Source organism: Leguminivora glycinivorella, chromosome 19 (genome assembly GCF_023078275.1).
Source record: "Leguminivora glycinivorella isolate SPB_JAAS2020 chromosome 19, LegGlyc_1.1, whole genome shotgun sequence".
Classification (NCBI taxonomy): domain Eukaryota; kingdom Metazoa; phylum Arthropoda; class Insecta; order Lepidoptera; family Tortricidae; genus Leguminivora; species Leguminivora glycinivorella.
The window spans coordinates 14424000-14442672 of NC_062989.1; the positions used below are offsets into that span (position 1 = coordinate 14424000).

General features: G+C 38.5%; 1 protein-coding gene across 4 annotated transcripts in view; it reads left to right on the forward strand.

Annotated features, from left to right (window-relative positions):
- Positions 1-18673, forward strand: part of LOC125236678 (proclotting enzyme-like) — a 56978-nt gene that overhangs the window by 37170 nt on the left and 1135 nt on the right. For 2 of the 4 annotated variants that reach the window (XM_048143582.1, XM_048143581.1), the window contains 7 exons: positions 6627-6893; positions 8084-8180; positions 9857-9964; positions 12278-12454; positions 13135-13302; positions 15799-15955; positions 17125-17157. In XM_048143582.1, coding sequence (XP_047999539.1) covers positions 6627-6893; positions 8084-8180; positions 9857-9964; positions 12278-12454; positions 13135-13302; positions 15799-15955; positions 17125-17157 — 1007 coding nt within the window. The remainder of the gene's footprint in view (positions 1-6626; positions 6894-8083; positions 8181-9856; positions 9965-12277; positions 12455-13134; positions 13303-15798; positions 15956-17124; positions 17158-18673) is intronic. The other 2 variants (XM_048143584.1, XM_048143583.1) reach the window with 2 other exon arrangements.

The window sequence follows — 18673 nt, forward strand, 5'->3', positions numbered from 1 at the left end:
TCTAGTAATAAAGATGATTTACCACCTGTGGAACTACTGGAAGCAGTGATATACGCATTTTTTGCGTTGTAGTTTCCTCGCTATAGTGAGGGGAAAAGTTTTGTGTTACACACGGGTGCAAATGTATTTTACTTCTCGTGTGTTAAAAAACTCGCAAGTTCAGGATTCTATTCTCGAACCACTCGCTTCGCTCGTGGTTCAACTATACAATCCTTTCACTTGCTCGTTTTTCAATTCCACACTCGGCGTTAAAATACAACTTTGCCCCCTTGTATAACAAACAACTATTAGACTCAACGGGTCAACCCGGGTTCATTTCCCGGCTTCGCCACCAGTGGGCTTGATCGCTTTTTCTTTAGTGTATGGTATCTCTTTCAGGTAATATGTAATAGGTAGCTTTTTATATTGCTATTTCGATATGCAATTTATTGTTTTTAAATATATTTAATGATAATAATGATTCAGTTCTTAATTATTTCCGTATATTTTCGTTAAACGGAATTCGTGCCTAGTTACGAACGAACGTACGAATTTTTCAATTAATAATTAATAATTTCTCTACACAATTTTACAGCTGTACAGTCAACCAATTGGAACCCTAGGCCACTCTACAACCATGTCAAAATGACAAGCAGTAAGTAATTTCTTACAATCTGATTTATAAAGTCACTATGACATAGTCCTACAGTGGCCTAGGGATCCAATTGGTTGGCTGTACGTGACCTACTGTAGATTTTTTTCTGTACTATCTAAATTAATCTATTTCGGTCCTGTTGATCTAAATTAAATCTCAAAGTAACAAAACTTTACTTAAAGCCCGTTACTCCCGATTCGGCCCAATAATCCTAAAACTTGCCTTGCCGCTCGATTAATAAAGATGAAAGCGATCCAAGATTTAGGTTAGGTACTCAAGAATAAATGAGGCTTGAGCTAGTCTAATCCTTGGTGCCAAAGAGTAGCAAGGAGCTGAAGAGATTTTTTTTTCTAAACTGCCAAGATTTATGAGAGCACTTCTTTTTCTTTTGCCACATTTATGGAATGGGAAATTTATACTCAGAATCACGAGCTTTTTCTATCTTATTAGGTAAAAAAATTGTTCAATACGATTTTTAGGGTTCCGTAGTCAACTAGGAACCCTTATAGTTTCGTCATGTCTGTCTGTCCGTCCGTCCGTCCGTCCGTCCGTCAGTCCGTCCGTCCGTCCGTCCGTCCGTCCGTCCGTTCGTCCGTCCGTCCGTCCGTCCGTCAGTCCGTCCGTCCGTCCGTCCGTCCGTCCGTCCGTCCGTCCGTCCGTCCGTCCGTCCGCGGATAATCTCAGTAACCGTAAGCACTAGAAAGCTGAAATTTGGTACCAATATGTATGTCAATGACGCCAACAAAGTGCAAAAATAAAAAATGGAAAAAAATGTTTTATTAGGGTACCCCCCCTACATGTAACGTGGGGGCTGATATTTTTTTTCATTCCAACCCCAACGTGTGATATTTTGTTGGATAGGTATTTAAAAATGAATAAGGGTTTACTAAGATCGTTTTTAGGGTTCCGTAGTCAACTAGGAACCCTTATAGTTTCGCCATGTCTGTCTGTCCGTCCGTCCGTCCGTCCGTCCGCGGATAATCTCAGTAACCGTAAGCACTAGAAAGCTGAAATTTGGTACCAATATGTATATCAATCACGCCAACAAAGTGCAAAAATAAAAAATGGAAAAAAGTGTTTTATTAGGGTACCCCCCCTACATGTAAAGTGGGGGCTGATATTTTTTTTCATTCCAACCCCAACGTGTGATATATTGTTGAATAGGTATTTAAAAATAAAGAAGGGTTTACTAAGATCGTTTTTTGATAATATTAATAGTTTCGGAAATAATCGCTTCTAAAGGAAAAAAAAGTGCGTCCCCCCCCTCTAACTTTTGAACCCTATGTTCAAAAAATATGAAAAAAATCACAATAGTAGAACTTTATAAAAACTTTCTAGGAAAATTATTTTGAACTTGATAGGTTCAGTAGTTTTTGAGAAAGATACGAAAAACTACGGAACCCTACACTGAGCGTGGCCCGACACGCTCTTGGCCGGTTTTTTTGATAATATTAATATTTTCGGAAATAATCGCTCCTAAAGGAAAAAAAAAGTGCGTCCCCCCCCCTCTAACTTTTGAACCATATGTTTAAAAAATATGAAAAAAATCACAAAAGTAGAACTTTATAAAGACTTTCTGGGAAAATTATTTTGAACTTGATAAGTTCAGTAGTTTTTGAGAAAAATACGGAAAACTACGGAACCCTACACTGAGCGTGGCCCGACACGGTCTTGGCCGGTTTTTTCTTATTCTGTTACCATTTTAACACAAGGTACAAGGGGTAACAAAAGAGGAAAGTAACAAAAATGTATATAAATTCTGGGTCACTTTTTGTCTCCTATTGAGATAGTGCTCGTGAATCACAACTGACCTAAAATTCCCTAAAAATATCAAAACAAAAAAGATGGGATAATGTGATCTTGTTATAAGCTTATTTCTTATTCTATTAACCTGAGTTCCACATGTGTTCCCTGAACACGCCGGTCATATGCGACCAAGTAAAAATATAAAAGAACTTGTTGAAATTACCCGCCAGTCGAAATAATGCCCCTGTACTTTACCTATAAATAGAATACTCCAGTTCATCGTATCTTGTCTTATAAACTAACTTACTAATAAATTACTTGTTGATCAATTTCTCATCCGTATCTCTATTATTTTGGCCCATCGGAGCGTAAATTGAGATACAATTGAAATTAGGCTTCGTCTTGTCGGCTTATTCCTTCCAAAATTAGGGCGCCATTACGGTTTTATACCTAGCCAACGTCACAACCCTTCGTAAGCGACTCGTAGCTTGCTCTCCTTATCAGTCTTAGCACACTTATGTTTGATGTAGGGCTAGGGATCAAATGAATTTAATTTGTTAAATAATTTTTGATTTGTTTTTTTAAGTAGTATAGGTATATATAAATTATAAACTGAAATAGATACCATACACTAAAGAAACGATCAAGCCGAACCCGGGTCTCTAACGTGGCTGACGTGATAAACCGCTACACCATCCCACCACCTCGATTCCCGGCTACGCCACCAGTGGGCTTGATCGCTTTCTCTTTCAGTTTATCACTTATGTTTGCACGACAGACCCGTGTGCGTAGCCAAATGCACAAACGATCACGATAATCTTTCGTAGCTATCTATCTCTATCGCTCTTGCGTATTGGCGCGACAGAGCCAGACTGCATTACTGCGGCGTTTGGCGTCGCAGAAATGCCATTCGGCGTAACTACGCCCCCGGACTGCGTAGCGTCAACGATTGTCACTTTGGCTAGGCCCAATATTAGTTGATTGAATTCCTTAAATTAAATGCATGGAGAAATTATGAATGAATTCATTGAAAAATTCGCCATGCACTTTTGCAGCTGATACTTAATTAGTACCTATTACATTCATACGTTCATATTTTCAATATTAAAATTTTGTAGAAGACACTTTTGTGAATTTTGACACTAAGTAATTACTAATTAGGCTAGGTACCTAGACCGACATATTATTTTATTTCGTTACGTACCCACATACTAATTCTACTTTTCTCGTATGTTATTATTATGAACGAACGTTCTTTACCCAAATTACTACTAAAATAGTCGCAAACTGTTGAAAATAAACTAGACGTAGGACTATTTACTTCAAATAAGTACGTTCCCTCGCATAAAACATGCCCACTTGAATTTCAACATGAACCGCTACCACGAGAAGAGACATGCCGAAACTTCGGTAAATATTCGGTATTCGGCATTTTTTTCAATGCTTGAAGTGGCCAAAGAGTTCGGTTATATTGCCAAATATTTGCCGAATAAACAAAATAAGTAACGTAAATCATATCCTTACTCATAGAATAATGATTTTTTTTTTCAATTTCAGCATTCTAAAGAACTACCAAAAGAGAATACATATATTATGTGTGTGTATGGGTCAAAATATAAATACATATTTAAAAAAAAAACCGTAGCTTAAGAAGGAAAAACCAAAATTCTAGTTATTCACATTTCACTTAATAATAGGAATATTAAGAGTCATTGTCAATGTACAGGATGTAACATAAGACGGGTTAAGAATTTCACCACCCCCTTTCTTCCCGTGAGTGTCGTAGAAGTCGACTCTGGGATATGGGTTAAATTGTGGCGTAGGCGAGAGGCTGGCAACCTGTCACTGCAATGTCGCAATTTTTATATCTTTCAACCCCTTTTTGCCAAGAGTGGTATCTGCATCTGCAGTGAGTTAGAAGACTAAAATGTCATATTTATAAACTTCTAGATTTCGCCTACTTTCAGAGTTATAAGCATTTAAAAAATAACAATTACTTATCATTTCTCAGAACAAAAGACTGTTTTGATGGCGATGATGGTTTTCGGATGGCCGTTATCGGACATGATCTAACTATCCTCGTTGATAGATATTAGGCAAAAAGTAACTATAGCAACACATTGCAAAAAAGTTTTTTTTTAATTGTAAATTTTTATTTTAAGTGCCAGTTACGAATAACATTTACTTTTTATATGAAGATACATAAAAAAAAAACTAAATGCTTCACGTCATATAACATTTTTAACTTTAATTTGCCCTCAGAAGGGTTTTCTCATGTCACACCGTGTATGAATCCATTAGCAATACATAATTAGTTTGAAAGCTGATATTGTTCCAAATCTCATGGTCAAGTTACCTTAACTTTTCTACTAACAAATATCTCTTTTCAAATTTAAAGCTGTAGCGAAGCTTAAAGTATCTAGACTTCTAAATAATTTAAATTTTTGGTACTCGAATCACTTTACGATGAATAATATGAATATTTCAACCTTTACAAGCATGTTACAAAGCATTTTGAACGTTATATACCTAGTCTAGGTATGTAGGTATTCTATATTAAAACTTCAAAAGGGTATTTGAAGTTTCAAGAATATATACGAAAAATATTCTGTAATTTCAGTGCTTAGACAATACATTGATTCTAAAGACTCTCGAGAGGCACTTACGAGTAGCAAAGAGAGTCAAGTATTTACGACTTTGTGTGTCTATACCAGCCATACTCAAAGTGTGCTCCGCGGATCCCTAGGGCTCCGCAAAGCCTCTCTGGGGGCTCCGTGTAAATTTTGGTTACCTGATATGCAACTTCAACTTTCGTCCATAAAACCATTCACCAAATGGTTAACAAAAACAGTTTCAGGTAACACCTCACATTAGAATCTAATGATTAGATTTTACTAATAGGATTACATTTAATTTAAGGGTTCCGTCAGATATTTTGCTTTCTAAAAGGGTTCCATGGGAAAATAAGTTTGAAAATCGCTGGTTTATACGAAGTTATAAATATAATGGTGCATGCCGCTCTTCTTGTCCCCTCCCTCAGTTCCCTCAATGCTGAGGATCGTGACGTCATGTCATTCTGTTGAAGACTAGGTCCCTCCATAGGCGCATGTTCCTCGCCAAGCGCACCCTACCACATCTCGGTCACTGGCGATCAAATATATGAAAGAGGCGCGTTCCTAGCACACATTCTAAGCTCGTGTAGGTGAACGCGTACCATGCTTGTGTGAGTGAGATATGACAGGTTGACTGTTCGCGTTTTTGACATGCGGTAACTGTGAGGTAACCGAGAGGGGGTGGGCGGCACTTTCAGCGGGGAGCGGTAGTGGCCATACTGTACGATAGTACTCTTTATTATACTGTGACCCTACTATACTCTGTCAAACAAGTCTATCAGTAAATAAGAACAAAGAAAACTATAGGTATCCTTTTCTCTAGCACCCTAAAGAAAAGGATGCATATAGTTTTCTTTGTTCTTATTTAGTGACAGACTTGTTTGACCGAGTATAGATGGTGTTTAAATTACCGCAGCCATGCGATTAAAACTGCACGAGACCATGCGCTTGGCGAGGAACAGACACCTATGCCAGTTATATTATCGATATTATCATAGTAGTATATATTCGACCAAATATCACAAACAACTGGTTTTTACTAGTCTGTTTATAGACCGTGTTTTTATTGAATTCTGTTAACTTCGGCATATAGTTAGAACTATTATAGGAAACAGAATGGCATAGTTTTCTTAATGTATTTTTTTTTTCTAAAAAAATCATACGTCTGCGATAAATGTTACATTAATTGCTGTTGAGAAACGGGCTTTACAATGAACTCTAATAAGTATTAATTGTCAAAACGATGACGTGTCAATCTCATATCGAACAAAGCCCGTTTCTCAACAGCAATGGATAAAACATCTATCGCAGGTGTATGGTATTTTTTAGAAAAAAAAATACGAATTTAAAAAAAACGAAAAACTATTATTTTTCATATATTGGACCTCACTATATACCGAAGACGTAATCCAATAAAACACGGTGTATAAATTATAAATATTATAATATAACTAATAATGTAGTATCTAGTCACAATTACTTCCTTGCTTTTCACCCTAGTAGTGCATTTTATAAGTATGACTCACGTTAGAACGGAACGAGCGAAACGGGACATTAGTCAATTCCGCGTCCACCGTGAGCCATCTTATATGCTTCAATGTAGTACCTAAACCCACTTTCATGCTTGTTAACAGCGGTGGTGGCCAAATCCCAGCCCAGAGCGTTGGTACCCAAACCGGCTTCGGCACCAATACCGGTACCAGCTTCGGTACCAATACCGGTACCAACTTCGGTAGCGATACCAGCAGCTTCGGTACCAATACCGGTAGTAGCAGCTTTGGTACTCAGACCGGTAGCAGCTTCAATGATGACAGGAGGAGACCGGACAACGGGTACCGGTTAACGACGGCGGTACCGATGCGTACCACGACGACTAGTAGATACGACGATGATGATGAAGGGTAGGTAGTAATATCCTGCTTGACACTACTCTAAGGGCAGATTTAAAAGTGAGTTCACATGCGATTCCCGTTGCGGACTGTTGAGCTTACATAGAAATCAGCACACCAAATACCGCAATGTAATGAAATTCTCGCACCGTGTAAACGGGCCCTAAGGCATTTTTTTTTGTTATGCTAAGATGTTACTAGAGCACTTCCGATATCGGCTTAGATGTATGTGAAAATAAATAAATAATTGATTGATTGATTGATTGATTGAAAATGCTACACGCCTTCGCGCATCCCTGTTAGAAGAAAGTCTTATGGCAGTCGCCTGCATCAATTCCTAACAATGTGTTTTGATTTTTGACCAAGTAGGCCGTACCTCGATTTCCTAACGATTGTAATAAAATTGTTATACTTACATCCGCATGCAAAACCACAATGATTCATACGATAATATCTTATTGCTTAATATATGAACTCTGGTTCACATGTTTCTTATATTATAGTAAAGTAAATGGGCGACCGAGACTCGCTCGCAGTTTTTTTATTCTCGTGTTTTCAATGAAAACTCGAAAATTCACCTGTCCCGGGACTAGTAAATAGGTTATGTGGTATGTATCAGAAAATATTAAAAAAAAAAAACACCTTAAAACCCCGTCAATTCGCCTAGTACCAACCTAGTAGTACATATACCTAACTTCGCCTGTTTTTGTGAAAGTTGAAATTATGACATTTATTTAAGTGCAGGATCAGCGAGAAAAATACTAGATTTAATAAATAATTTTAGAAAAATCTTACATATATTGACGTTGGGTTTTTCGAATAATGGAGTAAAAAGTAGGCGATTAATTTTAGTGTTAATTTTCAGCTTTTAACAAAGCTAGGCGAAGTTAGGTATATACGACACAGACAATATCTAACAACGACACATTTATTACACTTTTACGTAGGTAATAGGTTCATAGTTTTAGTGTCTATTATTTATTTTGTAAGGTTTTGGTAGATTGGGTGGAGGGAAAGCATATTTCAACATTTACAGCTCGAAAGAAACTCTTTTTGTCTCTTTATCAATCTTCCATATTAATCCTACGTAATTCAATGGCACTTTGGCTACGCACTTTTGTGCCCGAGCACTATTTTTACTTATTTTACGGTAGGAATATAAATTGAATAGTTTCAATAAAACGTTTTCGTTTTAATTCCAGGAACGACTATTTCTCCGGCGGCCAACCTACGTTCATCGTCCCTAGCAGACCTAACAATAATAACAACAACTTTAACAACAACAACAACAGGCAACAGGTACGAAACTCATTTACTTTTAAAAAGGATTTAAGGATCCATTTGTTCACATTTCACATTCCATTCGCACAAAGCGCTTTGCTTCTTCTTTTCTTATGCGCACTGCCAAGGAGTGGAATTCCTTGCCAGCTCATATAACCCGGCAACCTTCAATTCAAGGGTGAACAGGCATCTTCAGAGCGAGTTCACTCAATCGTAGGCCGCGTCTTTGCCTTTGGCTAGTCTATAGCCAAGAGTAAGCCCAATTATTATTTAAAAAAAAGTACATCTTAGGCCTGGATTAATTTTACTTACTCGCGTATTTTTAGTTACGAGTACTACACACTACTGTTTTATTATTATAGTATTAACATGATTCACAATTCTTTGAACTCCATTAAGCCAGGTGTATGAAAACAATGAATCTTCGTACGTTTATTTGAAAACAATTTAATAGTAATATTACTATATTAAATGATTCACATGTTACTTGAATAGAATATTTTTTGAATAGGTAAAATAGGTACCTATTTTAATCGTTGACTAAAACAATTGAAGTAAAAGTTTCATCAAATATTAAATTTATCCCTTTATTCGCCGATAATAATAAACGCTCACTAATTAGCCGATAAAAATCGTTTGCCCATTCCTATCACACCAATACGTCGGAAAGGGACAAATTATTTTTTCCCCTCACTAGCTCGGAAACACGTGTTTTGTCCTTTAATACCAGCGGGTAAAAACGCATTTTATCCACTAGTGGGTAAAGTAATTTGACTTTGAATAAAGTCAAATTAACTGCTTTAAAATTGATAAAAGTAGGTGAATCTAGTAATAAAGATGATTTACCACCTGTGGAACTACTGGAAGCAGTGATAAATTCATTTTTTGCGTTGTAGTTTCCTCGCTATAGTAAGGGGAAAAGTTTTGTGTTACACTCGGGTGCAAATGTATTTTACTTCTCGTGTGTTAAAAAACTCACAAGTTCAGGATTCTATTTTCGAACCACTCGCTTCGCTCGTGGTTCAACTGTAGAATCCTTTCACTTGCTCGTATTTCAATTCCACACTCGGCGTTAAAATACAACTTTGCCCCCTTGTATAACAAATAACTATTATTGGCTTGATAGCTTTAGTGAACGTTTATGAATAAGGGGTTATTAAGCTTTAACGTAATTCTTAATCAACTTAGTCAACCAATTGGAACCCTAGGCCACTGTAGAACTATGTAATAGTGACGTTATAAATCATATTGTAAGAAATCTCTTAATGCTTGTCATTTTGACATGGTTGTAGGGTGGTCTAGGGTTCCAATGAGTTGACTCTACTCTTAGTAAATATAGAATAAGTTCCTAACGTAATTGGAATTGCTACCGCAAGCTGGATTATTCTTATAAATAAATGACGATCAGGATTAAAGATGGCACCACTACAAAATCTAGCCAAACTTACTTCAGAAACACGCGACGCGAAAATACATTTTTTAAATAAAATCGTATATTATGTCATCTCTCATGCGTGAGAGGAAGCCTGTGCCCAGAAGTGGGACGGCAGGCTTCATTTTTTTTTAGAGAGCCCTTTAGTTTATGAGAGCCCTCAGTCGATATGTCCCTCTGTACCAAAGGGCGGCGGTATGTTATTCCAACATTTTGAAGATTGATATCTATGGAATCATATATGTAAATGTAATTGTTTCAGGCAGAATGTGGCAAAGTGGTGAGAAACAACCCAAACCCGTTGGTGGTGAACGGTCGCCCCACCCTGGAGGGACAGTGGCCGTGGCAGATAGCTTTATACCAAACACAGGTAAGGTACACGATTACAGGTAAGGTAGGTACCTTGTCTTATAACTATTTATTGTTGTGTGTGTGTTGTCTGTCGTGGCATCATTGAATGGGCCCTAAAAAACAACGCTGGTTTTCAGCTAGCAATTTTATGCTGAGTTGGGTCCATTTCGCAATGCACACTTACCTAATGAATGCCCTGTTCTTCGTTTTTTGTTGCCTGTACATGTATGTACGTACATGTTTGAATAGGTCACCAATTTAATTCTTTTACGTTTTACTATTTCTACCATATTATTTTTTCTGGACTCTGCCAACAGATACATTAGAAAGCAAAGACTGTTTAGATATCGATATCCTACTATTAGCCTACTAAATATTCATTTTCTTCATTGCCACTTTTTGTTTTCTATTCATCCAATGCCGAATTTAGACACACAAGGCTTAATTTTGGTTACCTACTTGTCAACATTGTTCAGCAAAAGGGGGACTGAAATTCCAAGTGGAATTCTGAGTGCCTAGTGGTTCTGGATGTCAAAATCCGGGTTAGATCTCATTCTATTTAACTGTTCTTAAGATCTACATCAGTGGTGGGGAAAGTACGGCCCGCGAAAGATTTTTAGCCGGCCCTCCAGTCCTTCAGAATACATAGTGTCTGATATTTCCAACTTTATAGTAAGAATTGAAAAGAAATTGCTGACGCCAAAAGACCTGTGGGCCGCCCAATGTTAAGGTTCCTGTAAACGGGATATGCAATCTTTCAGTATAAATAAACCTAGACAGTTGGGAGACAAGCGCTAGCATGAGACCTGAATGGCGCCGTAACTTATCCGACGGGGTGACGGAACACAAAGCCTGGCTCGACAACCTTAAGCAGAAAAGGCTCCGTTCCACAGCTCCTCCTCCTCTTGACACCTGTGACAGACGTGGCAAAAGGTGTCGTGCTGCCATCGGACTACTAAGCCACCAAAGATGATGTACCTGCAACCTAAATGGTCACGCGCCGTGCGGTTTCAGAGGAATTTCCTCTCACGAACGCTCCGGCTGAGGAATGAGCTCCCTGTCGAGGTATTCCCGATGAACTAAAGTATTCTTCTTTCTGGTGGTTCTTCAAAAAAGGAGTGTACAAGTTTCTAATGGGTCGGCAACGCGCATGTGACACCCCTTGAGTTGCAGGCGTCCATAGGTTACGGTGGCCGCTTTTCATCAGGCGGGCCGTATATCTGTTTGCCACCGACGTGGTATAATAAAAAAAAAACAATCATCTGCGAAGTGTCCAATGATGCAATACATTACTGATGAAATTAAATAAAGAAAGCAGTTTTAATTGTAATAAGAGTTTTATTTTTATATCAACAAACCACCATTGCATTTACACGAAAGACACATATATTTGAATACCGAACCCCGGAAGTTAGTTTTTAAACCACATGTCATAAACACAAATAATAGACCTAACATAGAGGTGCAATTACATTGGACTTATATTGACCGGGATATAGACCGTGATTACCTTTTTGATTTTTGTCGAGCTCCCGATATTTCGACGCAGTTGCATGCATCATGATCACGGAAAACTGACGAAGGCGGGTGGATGTTAAAGTTGTATAGACAGCGCGCGATCTACCCTCCTTCGCGCGCGTCGGCTGCGTTCACTTTCAGCGTTACCACTGGTCGCGTTCACACTCGATGGTCTGAAACCCGGTGAAGTCAGAATTGAACAAACGTAGTGACACTGTGAGTATAGTGTGTTTGGACAGACCATCGAGTGTGAACGCGACCAGTGGTAACGCTGAAAGTGAACGCAGCCGACGCGCGCGAAGGAGGGTAGATCGCGCGCTGTCTATACAACTTTAACATCCACCCGCCTTCGTCAGTTTTCCGTGATCATGATGCATGCAACTGCGTCGAAATATCGGGAGCTCGACAAAAATCAAAAAGGTAATCACGGTCTATATCCCGGTCAATATAAGTCTAATGAAAATAACCGTGAATCATTCAAAACTCTTATTGCAATTACATTGGTATATTTTCAACAAATACAATACAAATCCACTTTATTGCACAACCTCAGAAATGTACATAGGAACACACACATTACAATAAATTATTACAGAGGTAAACAACAGGCGGCCTTATCGCTAAAGAGCGATCTCTACCAGGCAACCGTTGGGTAGTGGAAACATGGTATTCATAACTGTAATGATGATAGTAAGAATGCATTTTTAGTCTAAATCTGTCCCTTAAAACTCCTTCAAATTTTGGCCCCATTGGAAAGAGCTTGCCAACCACACACACACACACATCCACATGATTATTGTTAATACCTTTCCAGACTGTGGACAACAAGTACATTTGCGGTGGAACCCTGGTATCTCGAAGCCACGTGATCACAGCGGCCCACTGCGTTACTCGCAAGGGTTCCAGTCGAGTCGTCAACCAGAACACACTCACTGTGTACCTGGGGAAGCATAACCTTAGGACGTCGGTGGAAGGCGTGCAAATTAAACTGGTGAGTTTTCCTTTCCATCCTTAACTGATATGTCTCTGAAACACGTGGTAAGTAGCACATACAAGTATCTCGAAGAAGTAAAATGAAATAGCTTGTAATTCACAAGGGCTTCAATCGTGTAATCAACCATAACACTCACTGTGTTTCTAGGGAAGCGTAAAGTTTTGTTTTGTTATTGATTTTTGGACTTCTATTGTCACTGCAGAATCCAACGATATGTTACACCGTGTTTTTTTTGTTTTCCGTTAAATTCGACACGTCGTTAGGTTCATTATCAGGAACCATCCTGTATAAACTTTTAGTTAAATTCGCAAAAAAAAACTTCATACATAAAAAATGAATTCATTCGTGTGAGAGACCCTTAAGAATAACATTCAAGTTAGTGTCAAGTGATTGACGGCACATGTCAAAACATTAATATCATTAGGAATTGGTAAAGGCCGTGACACACGCGTGACACGCGTTCAGCAATTAAGTATCTTTATTTTGTTAATAACTCGATAACCGCAAAAGTTAATACGCTAGTTTCTTAGAAAAATTAATTGTATTTGATGTAATGAATTTTCTCTTAAAGTTAACGGAATTCAATAAAAACAGGGTGTGTGTATTTTTACATTCTTTCAGTGCCTACCTTAATTGGATTCAGCTTCAGCTTAATATGAACATTTTTGCCATTACAGGTATCCGAGATTAGAGTCCACCCTCAATATAACGCGTCTTCCTACAGCCGGGACGCGAGCGTTCTGAAACTCAGGGAACGAGTTACCTACAGCGACTTCGTTCGTCCAGCGTGTTTGTGGCCGGACAATGAAGTGGACCTGACGAATGTCATAGGGAAGAAGGGATCGGTAAGTACATAGTCCATGTCATGGCGTCCTACAACGACTTTTGTTTGTCAATTTGGGCCATTTTTTTCAAAGTTGTCCACCCCACTTTTTTTGTAACATCCCATTTTTTACGCGATTAATACTCAGAATCGCGAGCTCTTTAGATCCTGATATGAGAAAAAAAAAGTCCCAAGAATTCCATACATTTTTTCGAACCTTCCATTCCGTTACCGCCATACAAAATGTATAAAAAAGTGGTAACGGAATGGGAAAAAAACCTTGGGACACTTTTTTTCCCCTATTAGAATTGAAAGAGCTCGCGATTCTGAGTGGAAACCACATAAAAACTTCCAAATTCAAAAAAAAGTGGGGTGGACAACTTTGAAAAAATGGCCCATTTACAACGCGTCTTATAACCGGGACGTCAGCGTACTCAAGCTTAGAGAGCGAGTTACCTACAGCGACTTCGTTCGTCCAGCGTGTTTGTGGCCGGACAACTAAGTGGACCTGACGAATGTCATAGGGAAGAAGGGATCGGTAAGTACATAGTCCATGTCATGATAACCTACAACGACTTTTGTTTGTCATTTTACATCGCGTCTTATAACCGGGATGTCAGCGTCAAGCTTAGAGAGCGAGTTACCCACAGCGACTTCGTTCGTCCAGCGTGTTTGTGGCCGGACAACGAAGTGGACTTGACGAATGTCATGGGGAAGAAGGGATCTGTAAGTACATAGTCCATGTCATGACCGGGTCTTATAACCGGGTCTTAAAACGCGCCTTATAACCGGGATGTCAGCCGAGCGTCAAGCTTAGAGAGCGAGTTACGCACAGCGACTTCGTTAATCCAGCGTGATTGTGGTCGGGCAACGAAGTGGACGTCACGAATGTCATAGGAAAGAAAGGATCGGTCGGATTAGTACGAGTACACATACTCTATATCAGTAAATTATGAGGCAGTTGGACCCCAAATGATTGTGGCAAGAAAATTAAGTAGACTTGATGTCGTGGAAATGAAATAATTATATACTGTTCTCTAAGGACCTATACTCGTGTTCTAGATTGTAACATATTGTAACCAACCTTATTGAAGAGCATAATTTTTTTACTACGTATCGTGAATCGAACAGTAATTATGGCACCCAGTGGCGGACCCTCAAATCACCTCCCAATTTTATCTCATAAGCATTTTTGTTAAATTTACCTCAATTTGTGAAATGGATGGTATCAAATAATCTACCGCTAATTGATCGCTGCTCGTGTTTGCCGATGTCTGTTTACTGATCAGACTGTGTGCGATGAACAAACACTAGTACCTACCTACCTACATAAAAATAGCACATTTAAAGCTTACTGCTCAATTTTTATCAAAGTGTTTTATGTTTAAATTATTACTATTGACTATGGGATATGGGTTAAATTGTGGCGTAGGCGAGAGGCTGGCAACCTGTCACTGCAATGTCAGTTTCGTTTTCTTTCAACCCTATATTTGCCAGGAGTGGCACTGAAGCTTTGGTAGTTTCGTGTGCTCTGCCTATCTCTTTATGGGATACAGGCGTGATTGTATGTATGATTGTATGTTATTTTGACATTTCTCTGAAAATAAATGTCATACACAAAGAAATAATGACCAAAGCCTCCATGTGTGCAAATCTAGATTCGAACCAGCGTCCTCCGTTATAGCCGAAGATGCCTCGAACCACTCGGCCATTCGGTCACAGAATACGAATTAAAATATTTTCCATGAAGATAACAATTTGTTCTAAGAGTATTTTATCATTGTCTAAACATGGATGCAATGTATGTCTATAGTCTATAGTGTCTATAACTATGAATGAATGTTATGTTCTTAGAGATATATGACAAACCGTGTTTATATCTCAGTGGTTCAACACGGCAAAGAGGGGTTGATAGCAGAAAAGCCACTTACATTTTCCTTACTAAAAGCTACAATCTAAACTAAAATCGCCGTCAATAGAAATTGTCAACAATGTAAACAAACCATTCTATAAAATATCCATATTCTAGCCAAGTTTATTGTTTTAAAGGTTGTGGATCATAATGTGAGATGAATTGATCAAATAACACACGGATTTAGCCAGTATCTGATGAGTTAGAATGGAAATTAAAGAAATTTTGACTACAAGGTTTGTTTACATTGTTCACAAATTCTATTAACGGCGACTTTAGATATGTATTTAACAATATTTTAAGCGGATTACTCACGTGTTAAGTCGTCTATATAACGTTCGACAAGCCCCTTAGCAGCCGCGCACACAGAGCAAGCGCCCGCAGTATGCGTCGCGCTCTCGACATGTAAAGGCGGGATCGCTACTCTTGAGAAAGATCCTCGGAAATGGATCGAAACATGTCGAACGTTATATCGACTTAACACGTGAGTAACCCGCTTAAAATATTTTTAAATATGTTTGAGTCTCACGGGAGTTTTATAGATATGTATCTTTGACATTCATAAAATAACTGCCAAGGTCTTAATACAATTTCTATTCCCTACAGGTGGTCGGTTGGGGCTTCGATGACAAAGGGGTAGCGACCGAAGAGCTGACCCTAGTGGAAATGCCCGTGGTAGACCAGGAGACCTGTATAAGGTCTTATAGCGAGTTCTTCGCTCGCTTTACTTCGGACTACACATACTGTGCAGGCTACAAAGATGGTACGTATACGTGTGCGGTTTAAAAGACAGGGACAGAAGAACTGACTTTTCTGATGACCGTGCATGGTAAACGAAGTAACCTGCAATCAGGTCTTACAGCGAGTTCTTCGCTCGCTTTACTTCGGACTACAAGTACTGTGCAGGCTACAAGGACGGTACGTATATTAATTGTAGTTTAAAAGGTTGACAAAGAAAATCTGTCACATGTGTGTCTTAGATAAAGCGAGTTCGCTCGCTTTACTACGGACTACACATACCTAATGTGCAGGCAACAAGGATGGTACGTATACTGTGTCTAGTTTAAGAGGTGGGGACAATAAACCGTGGTAGAACTGGCCTTCGTAATGACCGTGGTAGACCAAAAGACCTGTACAAGGTCTTATAGCGAGCTCTTTGCTCGCTTTACTTCGGACTACACATACTGTGCAGGATAAAAAGATGGTATGTATATCATAAATTTATATTATGGGTCAAATTGTGGCGTAGGCGAGAGGCTGGCAACCTGTCACTGCAATGTCACAGTTTCGTTTTCTTTCAACCCCTTATTTGCCAAGAATGGCACTAAAGCTTTAGCAGTTTCATGTGTTCTACCTACCCCTTTATGGGATACAGGCGTGACTGTATGTATGTATGTATATTATGTGTACGTAGTTTAAAAGGTTGAGATAGAAAAGCTGTCATACGTGGACCCCGTGATAGACCAGGAGACCTGCATCAGGTCTTACAGCCAGTTCATCGTTCGCTTTACTTCAGACTACACAATGTGTATGTCATACTGTGTTGGCTACAAAGACGCTATGTCGAGGTTTGTGGTGGAGACCGAAGTTATATTTTGGAATGATTAAGTATTAAGGCGCGAAGACCGCGGCTGTAGCTTTCAGAAACAGTAGGTACCTAACTTAGGTGAGGTTAAATAGTGACTCAGAAGTTAATTTCGCCCTAAGAATATTTGACTTGTAATTGTAAGTAGCTTGTAGATCTATACATAATATTTTTATGTGATCTTCCTTCATCTCTTAAATCTCATTTATTATTAATTCATTTCGTTTGGGTAGCTTATGCTGTAAATATCTTTCGCCTAAGTCAGCAGCTACGTATATTATCTTGTTAATCTCTATTCCTCTTTCAGCATATCTATTTAAGTATTTAAATATATCCATTGCTTACAGGAGCCGTCGATAAAAGAACAGGCACTAGGAAAAGTATGTCAGATTTGTAATGAATACTCACTAAAAAACTTGCTAAAAACGTAACCAAACACTCAACTAATATTTAACTCTAATCCTGAAGATGAAAGGTGACTACCACCCGAAAGCGGGTTTTTTATTTTCATGCAAACGTAGTTCTAATTTTCCTCCCTGGACTGAGACATTGTGAAAAATATTTTTTCCCCTCACTAGCTCGGAAACACGTGTTTTGTCCTTTAATACCAGCGGGTAAAAACGCATTTTATGCACTAGTGGGTAAAGTAATTTGACCTTGAATAAAGTCAAATTAACTGCTTTAAAATTGATAAAAGTAGGTGAATCTAGTAATAAAGATGATTTACCACCTGTGGAACTACTGGAAGCAGTGATAAACGCATTTTTTGCGTTGTAGTTTCGTCGCTATAGTGAGGGGAAAAGTTTTGAGTTACACTCGGGTGAAAATGTATTTTACTTCTCGTGTGTTAAAAAATTCGGAAGTTCAGGATTCTATTCTCGAACCACTCGCTTCGCTGGTGGTTCAACTATACCTCTAGAATCCTTTCACTTGCTCGTTTTTCAATTCCATCCGACGACCGGTCTGGCGCAGTTGGTAGTGACCCTGCCTGCTAAGCCGACGGTCCGGGTTCGAATCCCGGTAAGGGCATTTATTTGTGTGATGAATACAGATATTTGTTCCTGAGTCATGGATGTTTTCTATGTATATAAGTATGTATTTATCTATTTAAGTATCTATATCGTCGCTTAGCACCCATAATACAAGCTTTGCTTAGTTTGGGGCTAAGTTGATCTGTGTAAGGTGTCCCCAATATTTATTTATTTATTTTATTTATTTATTTATACTTGGCGTTAAAATACAACTTTGCCCCCTTGTATAACAAATAACTATTTCTGTCCTTCGGTTGGAAAGTGTCAGGCCGCTGCGCTAAACGAAGTTACCATTTCCTGGTTCCGTCGATCAGAAAAATAGCATGCACACCTTGGCTAGTGAATAAGATAGCCTCAGATCACATATTTGTTGACCTCGGTTCCGCAGCGGCCTGAAATTTGACGCTTTCCGGCCGGAGTACAGAAAACTTTTTTTTTTTCATAATGTCAAACTCCAGAGAGGAAAATAAGGACGACTACGTTTGTATTATGGAGAATCAATTGCCCACTATCTCATTAAGGCTTACTAAGACTAATGATAATACAAGCTCATCTTGTTATATTAACCGATTAGGAGCTAATAGATAATTAACTTAAAGGCTATTATGGTTATGCGTAACGAATCTGCTAAATTTAACGAATTCTAATTATATCTAGACATTCTGTCCTTAATAATTTATTAACACATTCGATACTGCACAAATCATTTTACTACACTCTTTACTTATTTTATTTACTTTACGGAAAATTAATTTAAAGTCTTCTCCTATAACTCATTTCTTACTTCATAGTCTCAGGTTAATGGTTTTATTTCATTTTGCATGTAATTAGGCACTAGTCCCACCAAAAGCTAGTAAGCGTACAC